Source organism: Anoplolepis gracilipes, chromosome 4, assembly GCF_047496725.1.
Source record: "Anoplolepis gracilipes chromosome 4, ASM4749672v1, whole genome shotgun sequence".
In the NCBI taxonomy this organism is placed as follows: Eukaryota; Metazoa; Arthropoda; class Insecta; order Hymenoptera; family Formicidae; genus Anoplolepis; species Anoplolepis gracilipes.
In genome coordinates, this window is record NC_132973.1 from 1,097,499 (window position 1) to 1,123,230 (window position 25,732).

A 25,732-nucleotide genomic window follows, 5' to 3' on the forward strand; every position below is an offset into this window, starting at 1 on the left:
TCATGGGCAATAGCTGGTGATCGCAAACATCCTTATATAGACACCGTTGTCAAACAGATATATTATCATAAAATTCACGTAAAGAGGGGATCATCTTCACGTCATCCACATCGCCCACGTATCAGTTATTCTGAAAAAAATGATTTCCGAGTTCGTGACACGGATCAGAAAAAGAATAGCGTAAGAAAAATGTAGATAAGAAAGTTGTAACATATTTTCTTCAAAATTTTTCAAAGCGTGTGGCAAATATACTTTACATCGAGCCTAGAGCATCCAGATATGAAACAATACTAGAAAAATCATTCACCAAAATAACCTTTTTATTCCATGACAGTTAAAAGCGGAAATTTTTCTTTCTAAAATAAAATTGTAAAACGAGTACGCAGTTGTCGTGTTTGCAAAGAATACTTATACTGTGTATGTGTGTAAATAATCTTCATGTCGCAAGTAATGCTTGTAATCTCGTTTCTTTCAAATTATGGAAAAATTGTATAAAATTCGATTACGCGATTCGTATTACGCGTACAATGATAAACATATAATAGATGGGAAGCAAACAAAGATCGATAAATCTTAAAAGCATAGATAAGAACCCAGATTGTATAACCTTTGAGAAAATCTCTTTTCAAAGAAACTATCTCGTGATAAGCGTCTAGTAACGTTCTTCATATTTATTACGTATTAAACTTCAAAAAATAAGAAAAGAATATTGAAAGAAAAATTATCATATTAATGTCAAATTAACTTCAATTAAAAAATTAATTTTAAGAAAAATTATTTTTATATATTATTTTATAAATTATTTTTATATTATTTTTATATTCTAAAATCTCATCAGAATATTATTATCTTAACCATTTGTATCTATATATTATAAATGTATATCAATTGTTATTAAATTAATAAAATTGAATATCAATATTTCTGGTATTTGAGATAGTTTTAAGTAAGAAAATCTTAAGATGACCTAAGACCACACTTAAGATAATCTTAAGTATAAGGAACGAACTATATGAACACCGGATTATAATTAAATTTTATTTAATCATAAAAAATTATATACGTAATCACTTGATACCATCTGTGTATTCACTTACATAATTAAATTGATCATGATTTCTTAATCTCACGATAGTCTATAATAGCCAATAATTAATACACATTATTAGACGCATAAAAGCACTCAATTAATGATAATTATTAAATAACTTTCAGCAAACTTAACAGATAGAATTATGTGATTTTTCTTACTAAAAAAAATTATGTAGTTATGTTTCTATTTATATTCTTGACGTACATTAAGAGAGATAATCAATTTGCAATAAGGGGCATAAAATCGAAACATAATATTAATTATGAAACGACTTTCAGTAGAACGACAGTTAAATTGTTCCGACAGTAACACTACCGAATAAGAAAGAAGATAATGTGATTAATGTGATTAATGCTCATCTTAGATGAGAGTACATCAGAAAGATTCTATTTTACGGTTTAAAAAACTTTCGAGACTGTCATCATTAATATGCTTAATTAATTCTTTCACTTACAGCATCACATTTTTATAAAGTTCAACTTTCTTTATATTCTGATGGTCTCTTACCAAACGAGAAAATTCTTTTGAGAGTATGTACGTTAATAAAACATAAAAATTATGAAAACACTGATTAAATTTCTTTGAGAAGACAGTCACTTAAAAACTTTTTATAACTAAATCGTGAGATGTACTATGTGTCAATAAAATTCCTGCATCCATAAGAGAAAGTGTATTTTATGTTCTTTCGTTCGCGCGCTTACTTGTTTCAAAGAGCAGTCGTTTATCGATGCACTTGTTGCAGATTAAAAATTGATTGCGACCGTGGCAACCACGAACAAGTGATCTAGTGCAGGGTCAAGTATATTAGAGGCAAATTTCCAATTGTTTACACATCCGTTTTTACGAATCACGATAGAATATCGAACTTATCGAATATACCTCTTTTTCTTTCTTTATCTCTTTCCTTTTAAATATCTTCTGAATAAAAATATCGCGCGCTAGAAATTAAACATTACACGTGGATGAATAATATTACACGATGAGTGATCGTTACTACGAGGTGCATTAGCGCAAAGTATAATTGAGTTTAAAGCTTTTCGGAGACACGGATAATATAATAGTGATCAGATTAAAAATCATTTTAGAGCAGACATATTGCATCTTCATGGTTGTAACTTATATGAAATATATAATGTTCTTAGATATAATTTTAATTTCATATTTAATTGTAACTTTACTGATGTATTAATAATAACATTAATAATAATAGGCACTTACATGTCTACAATTAATAAAGATATTAAAAAGCTTATGAAATTGAAAATTATACAAAAAAAAACAAATTATAAATAAAAAATTTGATATAATTGAATTATAAAGATATTCCAAGACTATTGAATGTCGTTTAATTGCAGAATTTGTTGAGTCGATTTTTCGATGAAAATATTAAGAAAGCCATTATTTATTTCAACTTTTTAATTTTTCCATTATACATTTTTGTAAACCTCAAATTAAAAGTAAACTCCACTTAAGATTAAAAAATATAATTGTATTATCATCTTTAGCTTGCAGAATTCAGTTTACAAGGAATTTTTCTTTTGTTTTCTCAATTTTCCTTTTTTAATAACTTTACCTAATAATTTAAAAAAAAGGTTCTTAATATCTCAAAATTTTTCTCTCCAAGAAAAAATTCAAATTTTTCAATTAATCTGCCATTAAGGGACTATCTGATGACTTTTTGGCTATCCTCGATATCGAATACATGAAGACGATATCGCATCGTCTAGTGAGTTTTAGCTATATACACGCACCACCGATCGAACCTCCGTAAATGAATTATGAATTTGATTTTATCAACTCTGGCGAATCTATTGGGACAGAATCCGCTGGGTAATATTAACTCACGCAATATGCAAACTGCGTAATAATTTACAGCTAAACGGTAATGAAAGAAAAAAAAATAGATGATGTACTCTTCTTGAGAAATGCTATTATTAAAGAGAGATTGAACAGAGCGTGTATTTCGCCGGATGCTCCAGTAAATGGACAATCGAAGTGAAAAGGAGCGTCAGCGACCGTGGCCTTCTGGGAAATCTAGGAAGCGATTAAAAAGAAAGAGAGACAAGAGCTTATGAGAGCAACGGGTTCAAGGCCGGAAACGCGACGCGACGCGACGCGACGCATGGCGCCGCGACGCGAGGCGTCACTTTGTCTCCACGTGCCATAACATGCAACTTTTTGTTCCAGCGATACTGGATGACAATGATCGGATGACTTGGATAACCGACACTTCAACTTTGGCACTATAATAACAGATTTTTTTAAAATAAATTTTAAGTTAATCGTTTTACGAAGAAAATATATGTGTGTGTGTGGGGGGGGGGGGCATAATCTATTTTAATATCTTAATATATATTTTTAACGTTAAAAATATTTTTCTAATAAAATCATGAAAATTATCCTAAAGAATTAAAGTAAAAGATCCATTAAATTTTAATCAAGCGAAGATCAAATATATTTTTTCCGATAATTTTGGTGATATAACAATTATTTTTAGCTATTATTTGCAGTAAAAAGTCAAATAGACTCAGAACACGGTTAGCTTTAGTTTTCGAAGGTGAACACTTTTAAGTGCCTATAGACGATAAAAAATAAGAAAAATTTCCGTATTAAATTAAATTATACGTAAAAAATTAAAAATTACATTATATTGTGAAAAGGTAAATAACATAAGTATTTTTAAAAATTTTAATAAATTTAGAATTAATTACGATAAAGCCATTTAAATTAATTTAAATTATTGCGTTTTTAAATTCGCTTCTTTTTATTGATGTGGAAAGTGTCTACTTTGTTAAATAACAGATATTATAAATTTAACAGATATTATTAATTTTCTCGTTAACCCAAAAAGGTTACGAGATTTTTATACAGACAAGAATTTAATACATTTTCTACAATTTCTTTCTACGATTTATTATTAACTTTATCATTATAACATGTCATTCAAGAGTTATTGTTACTTAAACAAAGAGTGTCAACGTTAAATGACACTTAGGAAAACATTGAAGAAAACGGTGTCAATGCCAATAGGATAAAAAATAATAATCTCTAATTTATACATATATATATATATATATATTTTATATAATATTTGTAAATTTATTAAATAATATACCTCCCTATGACTAATTTTATGTGTTCTATGAATTGAATATAATAATATTGAATTTAATAATTTTGCCTTTATTATTTTCTTCTATTATATTATCTTATTTTCATTAGTTGGAAAACAACTGTAGTTGCAATAACTTTTTGTTTACCAGCGTTTAAAATATCTTAAACAAACAATAAATATAAGCACTACGTCAAAGTTATCAAAATATCTGCTTTTCTCTTGTGAAGAGAACTTTACAGGCCATTTTTCAGTTTTGACATAGAAGTATCCGAGTCTTCTCGCTATGAGAACAATTTGTCAAGCCTGGAACAATTGTGGTTTGCCGTGTTCATTCATGCGTGCTATGATGGCGTATTGCCAACACAGATACAAACAAATTTTCGCATGGTCAATAGAGTACATTTACCGCAAACAATAAATATGAGTTGTTTCGCCAGAAAATACAAAACGTGTTGATAACTCGATGCATTAGTCGATTGTCAATTAATTAATCAATTGTTTATTTCTGTTATTTTCAAATAATCTAAGATAATAACGTACATGAGTGTGTAATATATTAACAATTATACATATATATAATTATAAATAAATAAATTATATATATATATATATATATATACATATACAAAAAATATATATATTTTTTTAATTTATTGTTTTATTATTTTTAATATATTTATTTATTTATTTATACAATATTAATTAAAAAAAATTTTAGCTTTCTCTACAAAATTAATATCTAATAGAAAAGAGTCTGATTTTGTCCATCGAATTTTGATCTCTCTTTTTTATCTCTTTCTTATCTTTTTTTTTTATTTTTGGAATTAAATGCAACGTGTATGATATTTAAAAAAAAAGAGCAAATTTTTTTATACCGTAAACTCTCCACAAAACTGCAAATTTTACCGCAAACACGCCGTTAAGTCGGCATCGTTACCTACCTACGCATTGAAACCATAAATTGAATCGAGCATCCAATTGAAACAATAGATTGCAAAAATACAAACTTGTCACAACGTGAGCCTTGTTCTCAATTAGTCTCGTCGCGTTCCGCAAATAAAGAAAGAACGGGTTGTAAAACGGACAATTTACATGTCTTGGCAAAATCAAGAGGCGTATCTTGGAATGAATCGATATCCTGTGGGTCGTGTAAGGGTCAATGTTCTCACAGAAGTCCTTGAGTAATTTCTGTCTCTCTCAAGATACTATCAATATGCGGGTGCCACCCACGTCGACTTAGAATATTACGTACATCACATAAATAAGTATCATGGAAAGCAAAGGCTACGAAATTTTATTAAATAGAAATTCATTTTACGAGTATTTTAATGAGTGGATAAATTTGCTGTCGTCTGTTCCTTCGCATTACGCAAGTCTGTCTGCGATTTAATTAACTCGAGAGCTAATTCTTTGATCGCTTTTGGTACTAAAACAATTTGCTTCGAATGCTGTTGTCTTATTTAAACAGTTGTCTTATTTAACAGTTATCTGAACAGTTTATTTAACTTTCGCATCGTATTCATCGACTGATCAATATATTTATAGATGCATTTGCTTTTAACTGATGTTTAAATAACGCGCGTGTTTGTAAACTCTAATAATGGACTTACATTATAATAGTGGATAATAATGTCTAATAATTTATTAATACCATGTTTAATTATTAGTAACTTCACGTCATGCGTACATACATCAAAACATTTTCAACATTATCCATAAGGCTCGCGCGTACTTACAACAATATTTGCGTTCACATTAATATTTATACACGTATATACATTTATTATAATATTTCATAAAAATATCTCCGTTTATGTAAATTTTTTCATTAAAATGTCAAAAAAATTACAAACTCGTTGAATTGAAAATTCAATATTCTAAAAAATGTTTTTTACATAATAATCAAAATGAAATTTAAATAAAAAATTAAGAGATGATTTAAAGAAAACTATAAAATAATAAAGAAAGGATGAGAATGACAATAAGAATGACATATAAGAAAAAAAAAAATATATATATATATATATATATATATATATATATATATATATATGTGTGTAATGCAAAATATGAGAAAATTTTTTTCGTATAAAAATGCAGAAAAAAAACCAGCAGTTCGCGCAATTAAAACAATATTTGAAAAAAAATTTACGTCACGTCGAGCAAATATGCAATTTATGTCAGGTAGTAATCACTCGCTCTGCCTCTGGTGCGGCTAACAAGTCACAGCGTGTGCAAACACGTTTTTCGAAGATGTTGTCGACCTGATATTGAATTACGAGGCTGCTCGTAATTGCGTGAGTTCTATATTTAACAGTCGAGTCTCCCGATTGCGCCGTTAATTTTCGACCGACCGATTATTTGCGATACGAATTGTGCCGTCGTTATGCACGAAACGTCCCAATAGGGATGAAGGAGAAACGCGGCGCTGATCGTGGGTGTTTCATGGCGCCGTGATGGTGGTGACGCAAATGTACAACATCGAATGTCAGCACCCCGTTCGCGAGCCACCCCATTCAGCAGCTTGCATACCCAATAATATGTGTGTATCGTAAACAACGCCGATGAAAAGTCTATGACAGCCGCGCTGATAAGTCTCATTTTAATGACACATCATAATGAATTTATACAAATATTACATTGAACTATATGCCGATATTTCAAGTCCCGATAATACGATAAATGAACAATTATCCAAACCGTAATTATGAATAATATACGAATAATGCTCTCGCGTTGTAATATTCATTTCAATGCTTTAAAATGTATTTGATGATAATTGATGAAATTAATTCAATATCTACAATTTACGCGATAAAGATAAAGATGTATTGATACAAATACTTTTATATTTGATATACTGTCTTAAATTAACAAACGAGATCAATAAGACTCTGAATATTACAAAATAAAACAAATAAAAACGAACTAATAAAAGCCAAGTGTGAAGTAAAATATCGCAAAAAAGTAAAAACTCTCCTAATGATTATTAAATGTATTTATTAAGACATTCCAATTTCAATTTGGACCACTTTAATCTTATTTTATTGTAATAACTGAAGATGACCTAAAGTGGGACCAAAATTGAATTAATAAAATCACTTAATAACCATTAGAAGGTTTTTTTATTTTCACGCTATTTACCTTCCGCTCGGCTCTTATCAGCCCGTTTTTGTCTTATTTTAAATTAAATTTCTACTTTGCAATTGTAAATTCAACTGAAAAAATGAGCATTTTATCGGAAAGATCAGATATCTTCAACGGTAATTTAAATGTAATACATTATTCAAACTTTTCTCGATAAACTTTTGTCTTTGCTTTCAGAAAAAAATGAACGCATATCTATTACATATTAATATTATCATCTTGATCAGTTTCTTGACATATAATCTGACTATCATTCTGATTTAATTCTATTTGTGCCTCGTACTTTATTTAGATAATGTTAACATCTATAACAATGTATTACGCACATAATATTTTAAATTTGTCCATTTAAAAAGTTATATACAATTAAATAGCTTTTCTATATTATAAATCAATTTCATAGATTAGTTCGAAATGCCAGTGTATTTAAAAACTTTTATTAACCCGTATTAAAAAATAGAAAAGTTTCGCCGATTTATTTATGGAATGAATGTGAAACCGAAACGAGACTGACTAACGTATCGAATGAAAATTGGTACGTGAACTCACAGACACGATTTATAAGCGATACTCGACCGGATTCGCTTGGGAAATATGCTGTACCATCGAATTAATCTCCCCTGAATAGAAGCTGCTATCCTTGCGCCGTATAGTAGTCAGACATATGGTAAATTTGCAACGTCAATAGACGCGATCAGATCAGAGGAGTCAGGAATGTTACATGAGATTCCAGAAGGATCGATAGATCGATAGTAGAGTCATTAATGTGCGAAATTGACTCTGATTTTCCATCTTATTTGATCGCAATCTATATGCTTTGTAACACATATAAATTCTCAAACGCACAAGACAGTATTTTATTTTTTTTTACTAAGCCTTTTGAAATGTGATATAAATAAATTGCATTAAATATTTATATATGAGAAATAAATTACAATATTTACGCGATAATTACATTCAATTCTTCTTAAATTGTGTGCATAACGCGACGAAGCGTACAACTATAAAGCCAAGACTTATTTTACAGATTGTAATCTCGAATCAGTAGACTCGAATGCTTGGCATTCCTCAACGTGATGAATATGTCAAAGTAAGAGGGATGCCTGAGATGGCGATGGAGCTACGAATCACGATAAAATTTGATTTTCCGATTTTTATCACCTCGACGTTTTCCTGTTAGAACATATTTTGTTACAATTTAATGAAAAAAAAATCATTGATATTAAAAACAATATAACAGAATGCATTTTTCCTTAAAATTGCAAACTGTATAAAACTGCTATATTTAGAAATGGAACTAATTTTACAAATGTTACGTACTAAATATACAATTAGAGATATAATATTATACCAAATGTGTAACAGCATAACGCTTTATATATTTTCAGCTTTATAAAATTTATGCTTTTATTGTCTTTTAAACATTTTCAGTTATGAAACTGCGATTATTAGAGCTCTTTACTGTTCGCTAATTAGTAATTAGCGGCCACAGTTGATGGTACTGCACTAAATGTGTCAACTCCACTTTACGCCGTTGAGCTTTTTAAACTCCTTTCATAAATTTAAATCATTTTATTATTCCTCATAAATAATCGATAAAATAGCACGTGAAAACCCTTTTTCTCGTCTCCGTTCGGTTATATACGCGAAAACTAAACGCATCCCATTCTTTTTAGCACAAAAAAAAAAGAAATTAGGCTTGCAAAAAACGCATGTAAATAGTATTCTCTGTATTGTGTCATTGTATCATGTAATTTTACAAAAGAAATATCGGTGAAGTTAAATTAATCTACGTCATACTGTTACTTTGCCGTTGTAAGTAGTCAGTTTTAATAAGTTGATTGAAGTCCATCCAAGTTCCTTCAGCCGCAGAAATATGCAAATAAAACTTTATTCATAACTAGCCGTAGAGATTTACCGAGGCGACTCTGGAGAGGGAGAGAGAGAAGAGGCAATTGAAGTTACAGTAATTACAAGGGAATTTAAATCCTATGCATCGTATGGATCATCAACATAAAGGCTACAATGCTTGTTATTTTTGAACTAAAAGTTCAGTTTTTATTAAAATTTATTTGAATTATAACAAGTGTTCTAGTTTGAGGTTCTAATTTAAAACATATATATCTACTCCGGATGTTTAATTAAAAATTAAGATTTTATCGTCTTTATTATTTTCTCTTAAATTAATTAAATTTTAATTTTTAAACTAAAAATTTAATTATATTTATATTTTGAATTATACATTTTCCAGAATGGTTATAAACTCACGTTCCGCGAACACGTTTAATTAATCTGAAGTGATTTTCCTTAACAAAATGCATGTCAAGTTTGCATCCTTTATGACACATGTTTAAAATTATAAAAATACTCGTTTGTTTTCCGTTCTTAAATTTTACAATAAAATGGAATTCAATGTGCAAAAGACAATTCCCGCGTAAAGAGACCTTCGCTCTTTTGTGCCTTTTTCACGAGAATGAACAAATATTTTTCCTGCAAACTTGTTCGCACAGTCCATGACTGTAGTTCGTTTCCCTTCAGGCTTAAACGACAGAGAAGTTGAAACAGAATAAAATATTCTTTGTAAACACACGATTAATGATATCAAAATACGAATATAGAATCTAAATTGTGAAACGACTTTAACTTCAAATTCTCCTTGTCTTTATTGAGCCACGCTTCTTATTTAAACATGACACAATTGCGGAAGTCGGCTAATAGGCAAACCGTTATTTTAAACAATCGTTTTGCTCCATATATGATGTGTAAGCTTAAATCTCTTTGTGAACAATGCATTGTTGCGATAAAGCACGTTCTCGAGGAATTTCGCATCGCTGTGTTTCACAAGCACAAAACGCCCGGCGTGTAACATAACAGTCATCTGACAAAAAGTATGCAAATTTAAGCATGTTTTCGCGATCACATACGAAACATTTGAAAGAAAAAACATTTGTTTCAAAAGTTTCAATTAACTGAAAAAAACATGACAAAATCAATTCAATCTATTTTTTCAAATAAAGTAAAAAAAAATTTTATTTTTATTTCCCAATTTGCCTGGCATACAATATTATAGCGACTTGTTTCGATTTAATTGCTTATGTTACCGTAATAAATAAAGAAATTTGCACCGCAGGCAATTGAATTAACGTCAATCAAACGATCAATAAAAGAGAATCGTTATTAACAAACTAATAAGTGTAATATTTTTCACATACCATCACGTTTGTATATAAATATACAATGCGTGCAGGAATGTTTAATTGCAAATGTCTTTTATAATTAAATATCGATTACTGCAACAAGAATTCAATTATTTTTCATTAACATTGTATATGATTATATAACTGCATTTTAGTTTTGCATTGTACATACACGTCAGCATTCATGACTCAACTTACGAATGTAGACGTACTACTCGCAACATCATCTGCGAAATTTAGGTTTAACAACATCAAACAATTTGCTTTTGATGGCTTTGACTGCTTATATTTTATGAACCGTAAAAATGCATAAAAACACTAATTTTATTATTCTCGCCGGGTTATATTCAAAGTTTATATTGAACATCAATTTTCGATCAACTTGGCAAACGAAATGGTATTTAAAATTTGCATGAATATAATTTTTTTTTCATAGACTGTGAAAAACAATAATGATAATCGATATAAAATTGATATATAATGAATATAATCGATTATGCAATGGTGTACAGTACGAATATCAGAAAATGAGATATTTCTGATATTTCTTTAATATTCGTTTCTTCCCGATCGCAAATTATTAAGATTTAATATTTGTGATTCGTTGAGTCTTAGCATTACGTAACGAATACGTAGTAAATATATTACTGAATAATAAATACATTAAATATAGCTTTGCTGAACGCGATACATTATTTGTTGGATGAACAGTATATATCTGGAGTGAAATATAACGGACTTAATGAATCTCGATTACAAAGCATTATTGTTAATAATAAGTAGCTTCAAAAGCAAGCAGCATGTTTAATTTTATTAATCATTTCTTGTTCGGAGAAAAAAAATCAGACAAATTTCTTTTCTTTTTACACATGTCATCTTTGGCAATTAATTTCCCAAACAATATTTCGAGAACTTGAGTTCCCCTTTGTCGGAGACATTTTTTTTATTACACTTCTAAACTAATTGTAAGCAAGAACATCACATACAAAGTTTTTCACTCCCACCAATATTGATTATTCAACTTTTGGTATCCATGGTATTTCCTGTTTCCATTATAAGAAACCTTGCATTCCAGCACGTAATATTAAATCTCGTTCGTTTCTCAACCGGATATTAGCACCGGAAGTTGACATTCGGTCAATACCGACAAATTCTAGAAATTACGTCACAGTGCAGAAGTATCTACCCACACATCAGATCACTTGCAAAGGTAACTCGAAATATATCAAGGATATCGAAGCAAAGGGAAGCAAATATTCTATCGCGATATTAAATATCAGTGACAAAACAGGTTGACATTTATGTACAGTCGGACCTCTTATCCTACGACAAAAAATCCTCTCATGTTACGACCGCGAAAGGCCAATTATACCCCCACTCTCAAATTTTTGTCGTAGGATCAAAGGTTTAAGGGGAAAATTCCGGACCAAAAATGTCGTAGGATAAGAGGTCCGACTGTACATTAAGAGCAATTTGATATACAAGCCATCATGATTGAAAATTTTATTTTTCTACTTAAACAGATTAAAATTCTGCTTAAATACCTTTTCGTTTTTATAATATTTTTTTTATAAATATTTTTTGTATAATAATTATATAATATATAATGTAATTAATATTTTCTATAGATTTTTCATTAAGATGAGTGGCAAATGCACGGCGTGCAGAAGAATTTTATACAATTTCAGGATATCGAGATCCATTTAGTCGTATAAATTTCTGCTATCGATTTTTACGCCAAATAAAATATAATTTTTTTTGTTTTAAACAAACTTCAACCCTTTCAGGTCTGTTTATACAAACGTTCAAAGGGAAAAGCGAACATAGCAATGATCGTATCTTTGCCTCATGATGTTGCTACGTGATAGAAATAATGTCAAATATTTATTGTCATGACAATTTCGCGCGATAAACGAAACAGTATTCTGTAATATGAATTACTTATTAATACATATATGACTATCTGAAATTCTGAATTATTGACGCAATAATTCGCGCCAATATCATAGATTTTCACGCCAACGCAATTTTCTCTCTCAATTCTCTCAATGCCTTTCATTGTAGCTATCGTAACTTGTATCAATTAGCGTAACCTTCGATTAAATCCCCTTATACGCAATACCCTCGGCATTCTTTGTTCATATGGACAGTATCAAGGTCGTTTCTCTCACAATGTCATGGCCAAATCCATGACATTTGTTTTTTTAATGCTTTCAGAGTTTCTGCTGTGATTACCGGTCTATCGAATCTCATCAAATACAGCACACATTCTAAGAAGAACTCTTACATTACTTCTTGCCTTTGCATTTCAATGCAATGCCTCTTGACGTTGCATTCCATAAAACAATCTAATCATTATTCATTTGACTTTAAATAATGAAGCCGATAGAAAGAACGCGAAGATACTCCAAAGAGATATTCGACATTTTTCGCACTTTTCAGTAAAGGAATAAAAAAATTGAAATTTATGTGTAAGATCTAAGCAATCAAAATTATAATCGTTGCATCATATACTCATGTAATGCATTTACGTTACGTTACGTAACTCTCGAAGGTGTTTAATAAGGGTAAAAGGTGTGCTCTCGCGTTGGCGTGGAAGATTTGTCACGCCAGGTATTTACATTGCAAGGACAAGATGATTAGCAATGCATGACTCGATGGAACTTAAATCTGAATATTCATTCATGATTGGATATATATAGTGAAAGTGAATTATGACACGCTCAGAATAAATATTTCATAATCCTGTCTTTGCGCTAAAATCATCGTATTATCATTAAAAACTCATGTATATATTAAGCAAAATCTACATATTTTGCACATTATCGGATAATCACATAGTTCATCAAGAAGAAAACGATCGAATGATCTCTCACGCGCGTTTTTTTTTTTTTCTTTAATCGCAGCCGCAAGCCTGTGTGAATTCTAATTCGCCCAAATTTAACGTACATATATATCTGTTTCTAAATTATACAAAAATGTCAAGAAATTAATTTTTTTTCTCTTTATATTTTATACAAAAATCTAAAGCACACAGATAAATATGCTGTGTTTATATGAATATCCATTTAATAACTCAACTATTAGATCAATATTTTATTTATTAATTTCATTATTTGCTATTATTAAAATCTGTTCCTTTAAATTAACCTCAATACGAAAAATCATTATCAATTAAATTAATAAATTATGAATAAAAATTTAACAATTCTTTATTAAAACTTCCTACTTTAATTAATATTTCTTATTGATGAAATTTTGTATCATTATTGGATATATTCTTATTTATTCAAATCTTAAGAGGACTTTTTATATCTGTGCACTATTGTCCAAATACAAAATTACCCATTTAATAGAATTATTCATATTATCCAAAATGTAAAATTAGGATGATTATTACATAATATTCATATCAATATGACAAATAATCGACTAAACTGATTGAGAAATATATGTCGCATTAGTTCACAAGTAGCCCTCGTTTAAAAAAAAAATAACGCAGACAGAAATATTCGAATCTTTATTCAACATTGGACGGTTTTATTTTATAAAGCATTATGAAAATTCTTTCTGGACACGATTTGGCTTACTATCTAAGATTAATACTACATTTCTCCGATATTAGTCTAATCGATCGCAAAGTTCAGAGGCAATCAGGTCGAGACATTTCCCAGCGCGACGTCCCGCAAACCGCAATTAAATCACGGGTCATAGAGACACGAGTGAAAGAAGAGAGAGGCCCTTATATCACGATTTCTCCGCCCTTCCATAATTAGATGTGCAATTCCTAAATTGATTATCCGATCGGCTCTTTCAATAGCGACCTGCCACTCTCTATTGGAAATCGAATCGGTTACCCCGAAATATGGAGGTGCACGATGATAGACTCGTCGAAAACTGACGTCTCGCATCGCTCGTTGCCGCTATAACACAATTTGTTTTCCGTTTCGATGATTGACTTTAACTTCGATGCGCGAAACGATCAACCGGAAAACGTTCTAGTATTGTTTCCACGCGTTCCAATTAATCATCGATGGAAAAGGGTGCGCGCTTCTCTGAAATTCGTTCCGCCACTTGCTACGAAACAACTTTTCCCTTAAACAAAAACTCTTCTTAATTTCCAACGTTGCAATATTACTTACATTTGAAGTACATAAGACAGCTACAAAAGAAAACTAGATTTTCTTCTCTCGTAAAATTTTAAATAATTTAAAAAATATAAAATTTACACAATATAAAATTTAATTATAAAATTATAAAATTAAAAAAATTATATGTATAGTATACAAAAATTATAATAAATTATATATAGTTTATTAATATATAAAGATTAATTATAAAATTAATATTTTTTTATATCCATCAAACATATTGATACGAATGAAAGTAATAATTTATGGTGTCTAAAGCTGTGTAATATTCGATGATTTTCACGTACATAAGCAAAAGTGTAAACAAGACTATTTTAAAGAGCTTGAAGGAGTTGCCTTTTTTTCTTTGTAAAATGTACGTAAATTAAAAAGGCCTGAAGCTTACGTTTTTTATTAGTTACCATATAGATTATTTGCTGTTGCATCGCATTATTTTCATTACTCATTTATTTTCATTACATTCACGAGGTTTATTCCGTGATGCAAATTTTCCTTGCCGCGATTTATTCACGCTATCCTTCGCGATTCGCTTGGTCGGATAATTGATTGCCACGTCGATCGTACTGGCAACGAAAGCGGAAATGAGGGGGCGGACATTACTCGTCTAATACAATCTTGACTAATGATAAACTGTAACAGTAAAGATAAAAACTTGTATCGCAAAAAAATCATTAACCTTTCTATTATGATTACCACAAATAAATTTTTTAATTGTCGCGGAAACTTGTTTGTAATGTTAATAAAACATTACATGAAAATTTATTTAACGTCATACGTCATGTTCACACAAAACGTATTAAAATTCACTATGTAATTTTAAATTCTTGTGGAAAAATAATTTTTAAAATAATTTTTAAAAATAATTTTTTTCATTGCACACAAAAATTCTATTGCACGCCATTGTTTCCTTAATTTCTTAATTTATAATGACGTTCGATATGAAAGCTTTCACAAAATGTTTGCGAAATATTTTTAGTAGCTTATGTTATGTGTATATGTGATTATATTCCGATTATAAACAACATAGAATTAGTTCTCTAGTTAATTAATCTTTGCACCTCATAGCGTCTTCGCGCTATTTAATTATCAGTTGATAAAATATATAAAAAGATCGATGGAATATTTAGTAGTTACGAATAATTTCCTTCTAACTTATTCAGATTTATAAACAAAATACACTTAGCGTGATATTTAAATCAAATGAAAACGAACTGAAAATATTGTTGAAATATAATTTATGCATCGTAAATCAATTGTGGGCAACGAGTCGAAAATATTACGACAACAAGCAATTTAATATAAACTTACTAGAAGTTGTAGAGTAAAAAGCTTTAAATTGAGATTTAAAAGTTTGCACAATCTTTCATCGAAATCTATTTAAAATATTATAAAACTTCACGTATAGTGTTACAGAAAGAATTATTCGTATCGAAATTAAGCTAAATTTCTATAATTAAATTTCTTCAATATAGTTATTATAATATAATATAGTTAATATAAATAATATTTATAAGAATACATGCTATATAATTCAAAAAATTTTGGATACTTAATGTGTATTTAGATTTTATTTCTTGTGATTTACTTTAATCTAACAGTTATTAATACATTATGCTAAAATACTATAAAAATGAAATGTTCGTAGCAAAAACTATGTATCTAACAATAAAGTCAAGTACTAACAATAAGTACCATTCATATTACGTAATAATTTTAAAATTAGGCTTTCTCTCTTTCAAAAAATTATAAAATTTATATCTCTTTAGGAAAAATCGGGTTTAATTTTAGTTCACCTCAATTTGTCCTCCACAAGAAAGACTACAACCATAATACAATTTCAATAGTCTCGCGTGACTTCTTTCATAAAACGAGAAAGCCGTTCACTTTGGATCATTGACTTTTTTTATTAATAAATAAAAGTAGAATACAATAAACTGAACAGAGAGAGAGAGAGAGAAAGAAAAATAATTCAAACTATTATAAATCATATTTACCGACAATATTCCGTTTCTTTAATGTAACATAAAACTGCTGAGATATATTTGTTCTCTTTTATTTATATAATTCCGATATAGAAAAACTTCCTTTTTTTCTAATATCATATTGATTGCACTTATTTCAATAAATATCGTTGTGAAACTAAATTATTAACCACTAAAATCACATTCCGACATGCAATCGTATCAATAATCGTCACGAAAATAGAGCACATAATGTTGAAATACAGTGGAATACTAAATTACAGTAAAATTGACTATTAATTGATTATTCTGAATTAATATCATTGATATCTCCGATTTAGGTTGTTATTCCTCAATAATACACTTCTATTTTTGTATTATTATATTTGCGTACGCGGTATATAATTTTTATAATAATATTTCTAAAATCTTTTTTTACTAAAAACATAATTTAATTACATTTCATCCCCCACAAATATTCAATAAATTCTGATCATGAATCCGTCTAAGGAATTATTCACACTGTAGACAGTTACGGTATGCACTTGAAAATGAATATTTAATTAAAAAGATTGAAAGCATTGGAGAGCCGGTTTTAATTACTCTCATCAAAGGAATAGTATTAACAGCAGAGATTGGACATTAGACGTGAGAAAATGCCGTTTCGGATTGTGAGACGAAGTGCGCTCCGCGTTTTGACACTTCGGAATTAATTAAACGTCCTCGCGTCGCAAGAACTGCCACGTGGACCCTCGTCCGGCAAATTGCCTCCAGTTGATCCCGATGGCGTTAAAATCCGTGCAAGCATCCAAATGCTGACCATCATCCACCGTGTAAGGTATTAACCTCGCGTTCCGGTTCATCCGAATTGCAAATGCAGGCTAATGGCTGCTCCACGAGTGAATTTAAGCTCATCTCTCGACCGACGCGGTACCTACCTTCTGTTCGCAAACGGATAACGCCTATTAATGCGGATATTGCGTGACATTTATAAGCTCTTTCCTTTTCATGCTTGTGAGATTATAACGCGTCCTCTCCTTTTTTTCGTTCGTGAGAAATGTTTCGTGGAAACATTTAGAAAGAATATGCGATTGTTATTCCTGCAACTCCGTCATAATCGCTTTTTTATACTACGGATGTGTAGTTATTAATGATTTGACTTAAATAATATAAAAATATTTATAAAAATATAATGCTTAATCGCAATATTTTTGGTAAAAAAAAAAATCACTATGATAAGATAATAAAATTTTAATAAAATCATTGAAGTAGTAGAAGCTTATTTTTTAAAATGAAAAGTTTAAAGTGTGTTAATGTAAAGTTTAATTTTAACGTAACGTTTAATTCTAACTGCTTGTTAAAATTAAAATTTCATAATTGTGAGATACGTACTTTATACACGTTACGCGATTTTATGCAGGCAAAATCTATACAATAAATGTATTTTTAAAAGAAAGATAATTAAAAGCGAAGATAAACGTTTAATTTCAAAAGAAACGAACGGATATAATAATATAGGAGGAATTGCAAAATTGAAGAATGGAAGAAAAATAGCTGTAAAAAAAAATCAAAAACATACCTTATCTTATATCAATCCACTTTCGATTCCTGACAGAAAGGTCAGGAAACTCGACGTTACAACAACTCGTAATTTCTCAATGGATTGATTGTTCCAGTTAAGCTCAAGCACTTCAATGCTGTAAATCTCGAGAATCTCTCGTCAATAAAGTAGAAAGCTTCGGATTGCCAAACATGGAAAATCGCAATGCCTCTGGGAACAAACCACAACGTAGAAGGTCAGTAGAAAGAACTAAATCTTGTGAAAAAATTATCTTATAAAGACTTGTCTAATTAGCCAAAAATTATTAAGCTTTGTTCTAAAACAATTAGAGACCTGGAAATAAATTGTTTAGTATATAAATATTTTCTCACACAATATTTCCTGAAATAATATTGCGCTTTAATTTAAAGTTTTTACTAGCAAAAAGACTAAATATCAAGCTTATTCTAAAACACATAGAATGTTTTCGCAATAATTAAGGGTTAAGTACATGAGCGTTGTTATGTAAACACTAATTGTTTTTTCGGTACATTTCAATTAAAAATTTTTCGAGAAAGTCATGATTTCAAAGTTGAGAAATTATAAAAACGCACCCTGTACTTCAATTTCGCATATGACAATTAATAAGACTTTAAAGTTAAAAGCTTCTAGTAGGAATAATACAAGATATGAAATTGGAATCACACACACACACATACAATTTTCAAAATGATATACATATATGTCCATATAAAATTAAAGTTTAAGATCGATATTCATAAGTCCGGTCTTATATTTAAGAGATCATCTTTAAGATTCCTACTCAGCTATTTTTTTTGGCTGAACAAAATCTTAAGATGATCTTCATTAAAATAAAAACAGTAAAGATATAGGTTTAGGTATAATATAGTATCGATATAATAATACAGAAATACAGGGTACATAAATCAATTTATGCTAATAATTCTATCTACCCTATAATGTCAATATCCATGCTATTGTTTTATAAAATTTTATACCAATATTGTACCAATAATATATTATAAAACACAAAGTGTATACACATAACATTAATCTATTATAATTATTATTTTAATTTTTATTATTGCTTTTTTTATTTTTTCTGAAAAATATAATAACTTTTTACCTATTTTTTTCTATAATTGCAAATAAAATTTGGTATGGAATAAATAAATAAATAAGTAAATAAATAAAAAAAATATATATGTATACAATGAAAGATAATTTCTCGTATGTAAATTGAAGGTATAATACATTCAGTTTTTTCGCACGATATACAATATTATATTCAGTTATCACGCTGTCAAGTGCAGGAGACATATGCAAATAGGCTTTGAAATTCTGTAATAATGTAATTACCAAAAATCTTCAGTTGTGCATAAATTTGCGATTACACCCATACCCGATTTACCGATTATTTATTATTAATTCACATATCTTCATGTTATCTAATAATAAAAACTATGATGATCGAAGATTAAATATTCGAAAATTAAATTACGAAAGCTTCTTGTTGCCTGGAAGTTGATTCAATTATCGGTCTATCGCAAAATGGAAAAATTTGCTTACAGCGTGGAGCGAAGACGTCAGTGCGACTGATCATTCGCGTGTTAAGGGCGAGTGATCTCGCCGTCGATCGTCCGTGTCGTCCTGGCGCGACGTGACGGTCTGGAAGACATCGCGTCATGACGTCGTACAGAGGAGGACGCGTCTACGAGGACGAAGGCAACTTGACCTGAAGCAAGGTCGTGTAGGCGAGAATAAGTGCAGACTCGGTTATTGCCGCGAGAGCGACAATGTCAACGCTCGCTACGGACACGTTGCCGTCCACCGCCGTCGCCGAAGAACTGACGACCGCTCTCATACCCACCGTCACCAAGATAGACACGCGGCTGGATGTCAGGCCCATCTCAGTGGTTGTAGCGGTCTCCATAGTGTGCATTCTGTCGCCCATCACTGTCACCGGCAACTCCATCATTCTGGCCGCCTTCTACAAATACAAGAGACTCCGGACCGCATCCAACTGCCTACTAGTCTCCTTGGCCATTAGCGATTTCGGGGTGAGATTATTATTTAATTCCTTCGCATTATTATATTCTTAAATTACAAAAAAAATGCTTGACTGACACATTTCTTAAATAAGATAGACGTATAAACAAAAGAAAATGCTCTATACGAAATACATATGAAATAAAAGAGGAATTATTAATTATTTAAGTACTAGAGTTTAGTTTATTAATTTTTTTACTTAGTTTTATTCCCTCGCGATGATAGATTGGCATAAGATCTCTGTATTTTCGCGTCATTGAAAACATCAATTACTGATGTTCTACAATGCTCTCGCACGGCATAAAATAATTCCTAATATATAATGTATTATAATGTCAATACTAAATCTACGCATCTCTTGACGATAAGTTTGGTTTACGTACAACAGCGCAAGCGTAGATTCTCGTTTAGATTTACAGTAAATGGGCAGGTTCTCTCATATTGGCAGGTCGGCGTATTTATGCCCTTCGGGATGCAACTGGAGCTCTCCGGTCTACCGGAAAACGGCGTCTCCGCCCTCTGCATCGTGCCATATTGCATCATAATCGCGCTCTGCAGCGTAAGCGTCCTGGTAACAGTAGCAATCGCGGTTGATCGTCTGACCTCATTGGCGCAACCGTTACGGTACAAGAACATCATCACCCACAGCAGCATAGAGAAGTACATCGCGGTCTTTTGGATATATGCTATCGCCATCGGCCTCTCGCCCCTCATCTACGCTCAAATCACCGGAAAGATGCAGTCGCACAGGTAAATATTTTTTGTTCATATTTCTTACATTGTAATATTTTTATAGAAACCTTCCGGTAGAATAATAAAATTTTCGCGCCAGGTTATAAAGAGATACACAATTGTTAGAGATACAAGAAACAAGATACAAATATTACTTAATCAGTGAATATAAACGGACACTTTTTGTAGTATACTCTCTCACGTTAATTCCAAATAAATCTATTATTTAGAAATAATCTCTACAGATAGTATATATTCTCGTATAAATCTTACATTTATTATTTAAAACTCCGGGGAACATGCTATAGGGAGTTTGCGATTTTCCGGATTGTTCATCTCAAGTAAATTTACCTAACTTAAGTTGAAATGGAATAGCATATGAGCCATTTAGTTTAATTCAACATATGTATAATGCATACGCACACGCATTTTATTTCTTCCATGTTCTATTTTTAAATCTTATTTTTCATTTTTTTTTGTTCTATCTTATGTCAATAAATTTTTTTTCACAGAAAACTTAATGGAAAGTAAGATACAAGAGACACACATTATATAGTGAATATTTAAAATTTATAAAATTATATAAGATATAAAAATGAGATGCAAAATTTGAGATTATTGTGCTATTCTAAGATAATTTGTTTTATATTATAATTTATAATTATAATTTCATATATATTTTAATTTGCTTATATATATTAAATTTTTTGGAAAAATTCAACTTTATAATAGTAGCAGGTTCTATTTAAATCTCGTCCCACATGTATGTATCAGCAAACAAAATACACCTGCGGAAAATTATTAAAACCAAATTTTCTTCTAGTCACGTTCCATAAACATAAGAGGTAAAAGAATAAATGGCTATATATAATTTCGTAGCGTCCCACGCTCTCATAAATAGCCATATTTATGCAGAACCTGCAATTAATTACTAAATGTTAAATTACAACTGATTACAATAAAATGCTATAAAATGCTTAATATATATTTAAACATTTTATATACTAATAATATTTAATATCGCAAGTAACGTGACAATTTGAATATGAGTATTATTAAATTATTAGAGTAGAAATTAAATTTGCTTATTAAATCATTGTTCTAAAATATAAGTTGAATATTTTCTAATTGTGATTACTAATCTAATTATGATATTACAATGATAAAGAAAGAAGCGAAAAAAGCAATTTGCATCATTTCGCGCAGTTAAAGTGTCAAAAAAGAAATTAAGCGCGATCTCTTATTATATCTACCTCTCTTGCAATCTTTTACTTAATATGCGATATTTTTCACGTCGCAGGATTTAACATTACATACTTATTGAGAACAATTTAAAAAAATTGTGGAAAATTGTACAAAAATTACAAGTCAAACGCTATTCAATCAATATGAAAATAAATGACACCACTTCTTATACATTGAAGTTGCACTAAAACGATTTAGTTTTAACTTAATTATATCTCTTTTTTTAGTGCAATAATTGTTGAATTTAATCAAACTAAATAATTGTTGGCAAATTTAGTCTGTACAATTTTTTTTTCTCAACATGGTATCCACGTTATTCTGGATAAATCTATTGTTTAGGTATAGGATGATTTACGGATGATATATCACACGTATAAATCTCAGATACATTTATTCTTTATCATCTCTGAAAAATATACTACAGGGGATTTGCGGATTTTTCGGAATTGAACAATAAAGAATGATTATAATAGAAAATTTTCCTTACATATCTAGTAAAAGTAAGTTACATGCAATGTAACTACCACGAAATTGATCACGAATACGACATTTAAAATATATACGGAAACAATTTAATTCATTGAACAATAATTACAAATTGAGTCAGTTTACTGAATAAAGTTCGATTAAGTTAATCTTCCGTTGATTAAGATTTTAAAAATGGAACAGTCCTTTGAGTGTTCAAAGAACTGCATGTAGCGATAAATAAACTTTCTAATACGATGCGCTATATTACTATGAATAGGATTGTGAGAGACTCTATTAAAGTTCCATCTGAGAACACCTACATGATATAAATTGCATCGCATATTATTCTACAACACGTGGCATCTCGAAAAGAATGGATGTTATACAAATGGCATAATAAGTAAAAGATTTATTCGTACGCTGCATGTTCAAAATTATAAAATACACATTGCATTGCAAGAGTGAGAATCAAACTTGAACTATATTCAGTCTCTTGCTATTTTTAATGTTCCATTATCTATCTTTGTAACACTTTAGTATGACAAACTGCCTATTATCAAAGAGCTCAACATCGCTTTATAATTGCATATTTAATTGCAGCGTAATATCATATCACCATCTTTTTGAAAAAATATTTTAAATTAGGCTGATTAGAAAAAAGGCAAATATAATATTTAGAATTAATTGTTCTTTCACTATTTTCATATAAAAAAAAATAAAATTTTCACAATTAGAATAATTTACTTGTTATAATCTCGACTGGCAATGATCAAAAAATCTCGTCAACCTCCTATTTTTTTCATTCTCTATTTCAATATTGAAAATAAGCTTTAAAATGTAACAACAATTAAAAAAAAAGATGTTAGGTGATATTTTTCTATTTATAAACAGATAACTTTGTTAATCTGTGATCGCGATTTATAATTCTTTGAAAGCGAACGCTCAGTATTTAACAAATTTTCAGCACGATCTCAACATAAACATAATTTCTCTACAGCATTTAGTCAAAGTAATGCAATCTAAACACGATATAAAAACGTAGGGAGGTCTCGAATTACATCGTCACAGAAATTGCAGCGATATATCTGCACTATATTGCTTGCATCACTTGACGAGGCGAGAAAGTCTGTCACTTCGTAAGCTTGACGTGTTACAAGTTGCGCACGGGCGATCAAGCGACGCGCTAAAATGTAAGCTACAAAGAGCGAAAAGAAGGTTCTTTCACCCTTTGATACCTTTGCGCAATCACAAAGCAACCTGGGGGAACTTGAATCGATTGAGTTTCCGGTCTGTTGCACAAATCCCATGTATAACTCGTTGCGCTTATATTGCGAACATTGCATTCATGAGATATAAATTTTTATAAGCAGTTATATCTCTGGGACCGTACATCCCGCGCGCGCGTATCATGTTTTTTTTTTTTTTTTTTTTTTTTTTTTGTAAAATACGTCAGTCTGTACTTTATATATTTTTCCCTGTTAAAATATCCTGCGAAATTTAATGTAAGCTAAAAAAAAAAGGAGAAAAAAAATTGCATTTAATATTAGCATTTTAAGTTGTATTTTATGCGTATCTGTCCGAGATTTTTAATTCATCCTGCTCATTTCAATTTTATCTTGCAGCGGAAGCTGCAGATTCGAGGCGGCCGTCCTACCGCCGGTCAGGGTGTTTCTGTTCGTGGCAGTCTGGGCACCGAGCGCCCTGGTCCTGCTGAGCTGCTACATGTACGTTTACCTCGTCGCACGTGCACACGCACGCGCAATTTACACAGTGGAATTATCGTTCAGACATCAAACGCAGACTTTGGTGCTACCTCGTTACGGACAGACGCTGGCGGTTACGGTCGGTGCGTTTCTCATCCTATGGCTTCCATTTCAAGTGAGTGAACAATGCAAGCACGTCGTGCTAAATTATTTTCACAATCTTTTTTCTCTCTCTTTCTTTTTCCCACCGTAAAACAATTTTAAAAGAGGGTTGCTTGCTGCCACGTGTTCGTGTGAAAAAATACGAGCGCTACGAAAAACTACGGTCACACGTTGCGTCTGATCATTAAAGCTCCGTCGCTACTTTAAATACCGTCGTGTCAGACGTGTGTGACATCAATTTCATTTCGCTGTCGACGCGCGCTACGTGATCGCACCAGAAAACGAGATTTAAGTCTAATATAATGTTCATAAGGTGTGCTATGATGCGACGAGTAATAATGTCGGTAAATGGAGAAAACGACCCCCTGCATAGGAGGACGAAAGAACTAAAGCGTATGAAGTTTATGATATTAATATAACGCTGACGTATCAAAAAGCGATCGACATATCGAATCCGATTGTATGATTACTTAGCTTCGTCACGCGATTTCTCAATTTTTGCCAATAAACAACGAATAAACATACGTATATCGATTCATTTCGTTCATCTCACTCGTCTCTTTAATTCCCGCCGCGGGATATAAAAATCCATTATGAAATTGTCTCCCATCTATGCGAACATTGTTGATGCTCATCTCGGTTACGGACGATTACTTCGGCACAGGAGATAATGACTTGTTTATTCTTTGACACGATCCGCAGGTGCGTGCTTTTTTTTTTTATCGCACATAACTCCGCCAACTAAGTCCGGCACGCGTATATGCACCGACATAGAGACCAAATTCTAACTTTTATTACAAGACAGTTGACTTTAACACACGTTTACCAGTCTGCGTGAAATTTTATTTTGCGAGACAAAATGTGGCAGTGATAAGAAATATGCGCGTATATGTATATAAAGAGATTAATGCGCGCCGATTATGTTGCGAGAAAATTTAAATTAAGAAAAAATTCGTATCATAATCAATCATGTCCGATTTGTTGAATATTTTCGCCGAAAACGAACCAGATGAAATACTTCTTCCGAATATCCCGCGTAAAATTCTTCGCAATTTGATTGACAACAGAAAAAGTTTCAAGGCTAAGTATTAATATATCCAATTATTTCAAGGGTAAATTGATCGATTTCAAATGATATCGCGGCAATA

General features: G+C 30.6%; 1 protein-coding gene across 2 annotated transcripts in view; it reads left to right on the forward strand.

Moving 5' to 3' along the window:
• The window catches only part of LOC140664735 (uncharacterized), a 63,087-nt gene that overhangs the window by 30,668 nt on the left and 6,687 nt on the right, over nucleotides 1-25,732 (forward strand). The window contains exons 2-5 of one of the 2 annotated variants that reach the window (XM_072890158.1): nucleotides 18,341-18,460; nucleotides 19,797-20,285; nucleotides 20,723-21,024; nucleotides 24,342-24,597. In XM_072890158.1, coding sequence (XP_072746259.1) covers nucleotides 20,022-20,285; nucleotides 20,723-21,024; nucleotides 24,342-24,597 — 822 coding nt within the window. In that variant the 5' untranslated portion in view covers nucleotides 18,341-18,460; nucleotides 19,797-20,021. Of the gene's footprint in view, nucleotides 1-17,943; nucleotides 18,461-19,796; nucleotides 20,286-20,722; nucleotides 21,025-24,341; nucleotides 24,598-25,732 lie in introns of those variants that run through there. The other variant, XM_072890159.1, reaches the window with a different exon arrangement.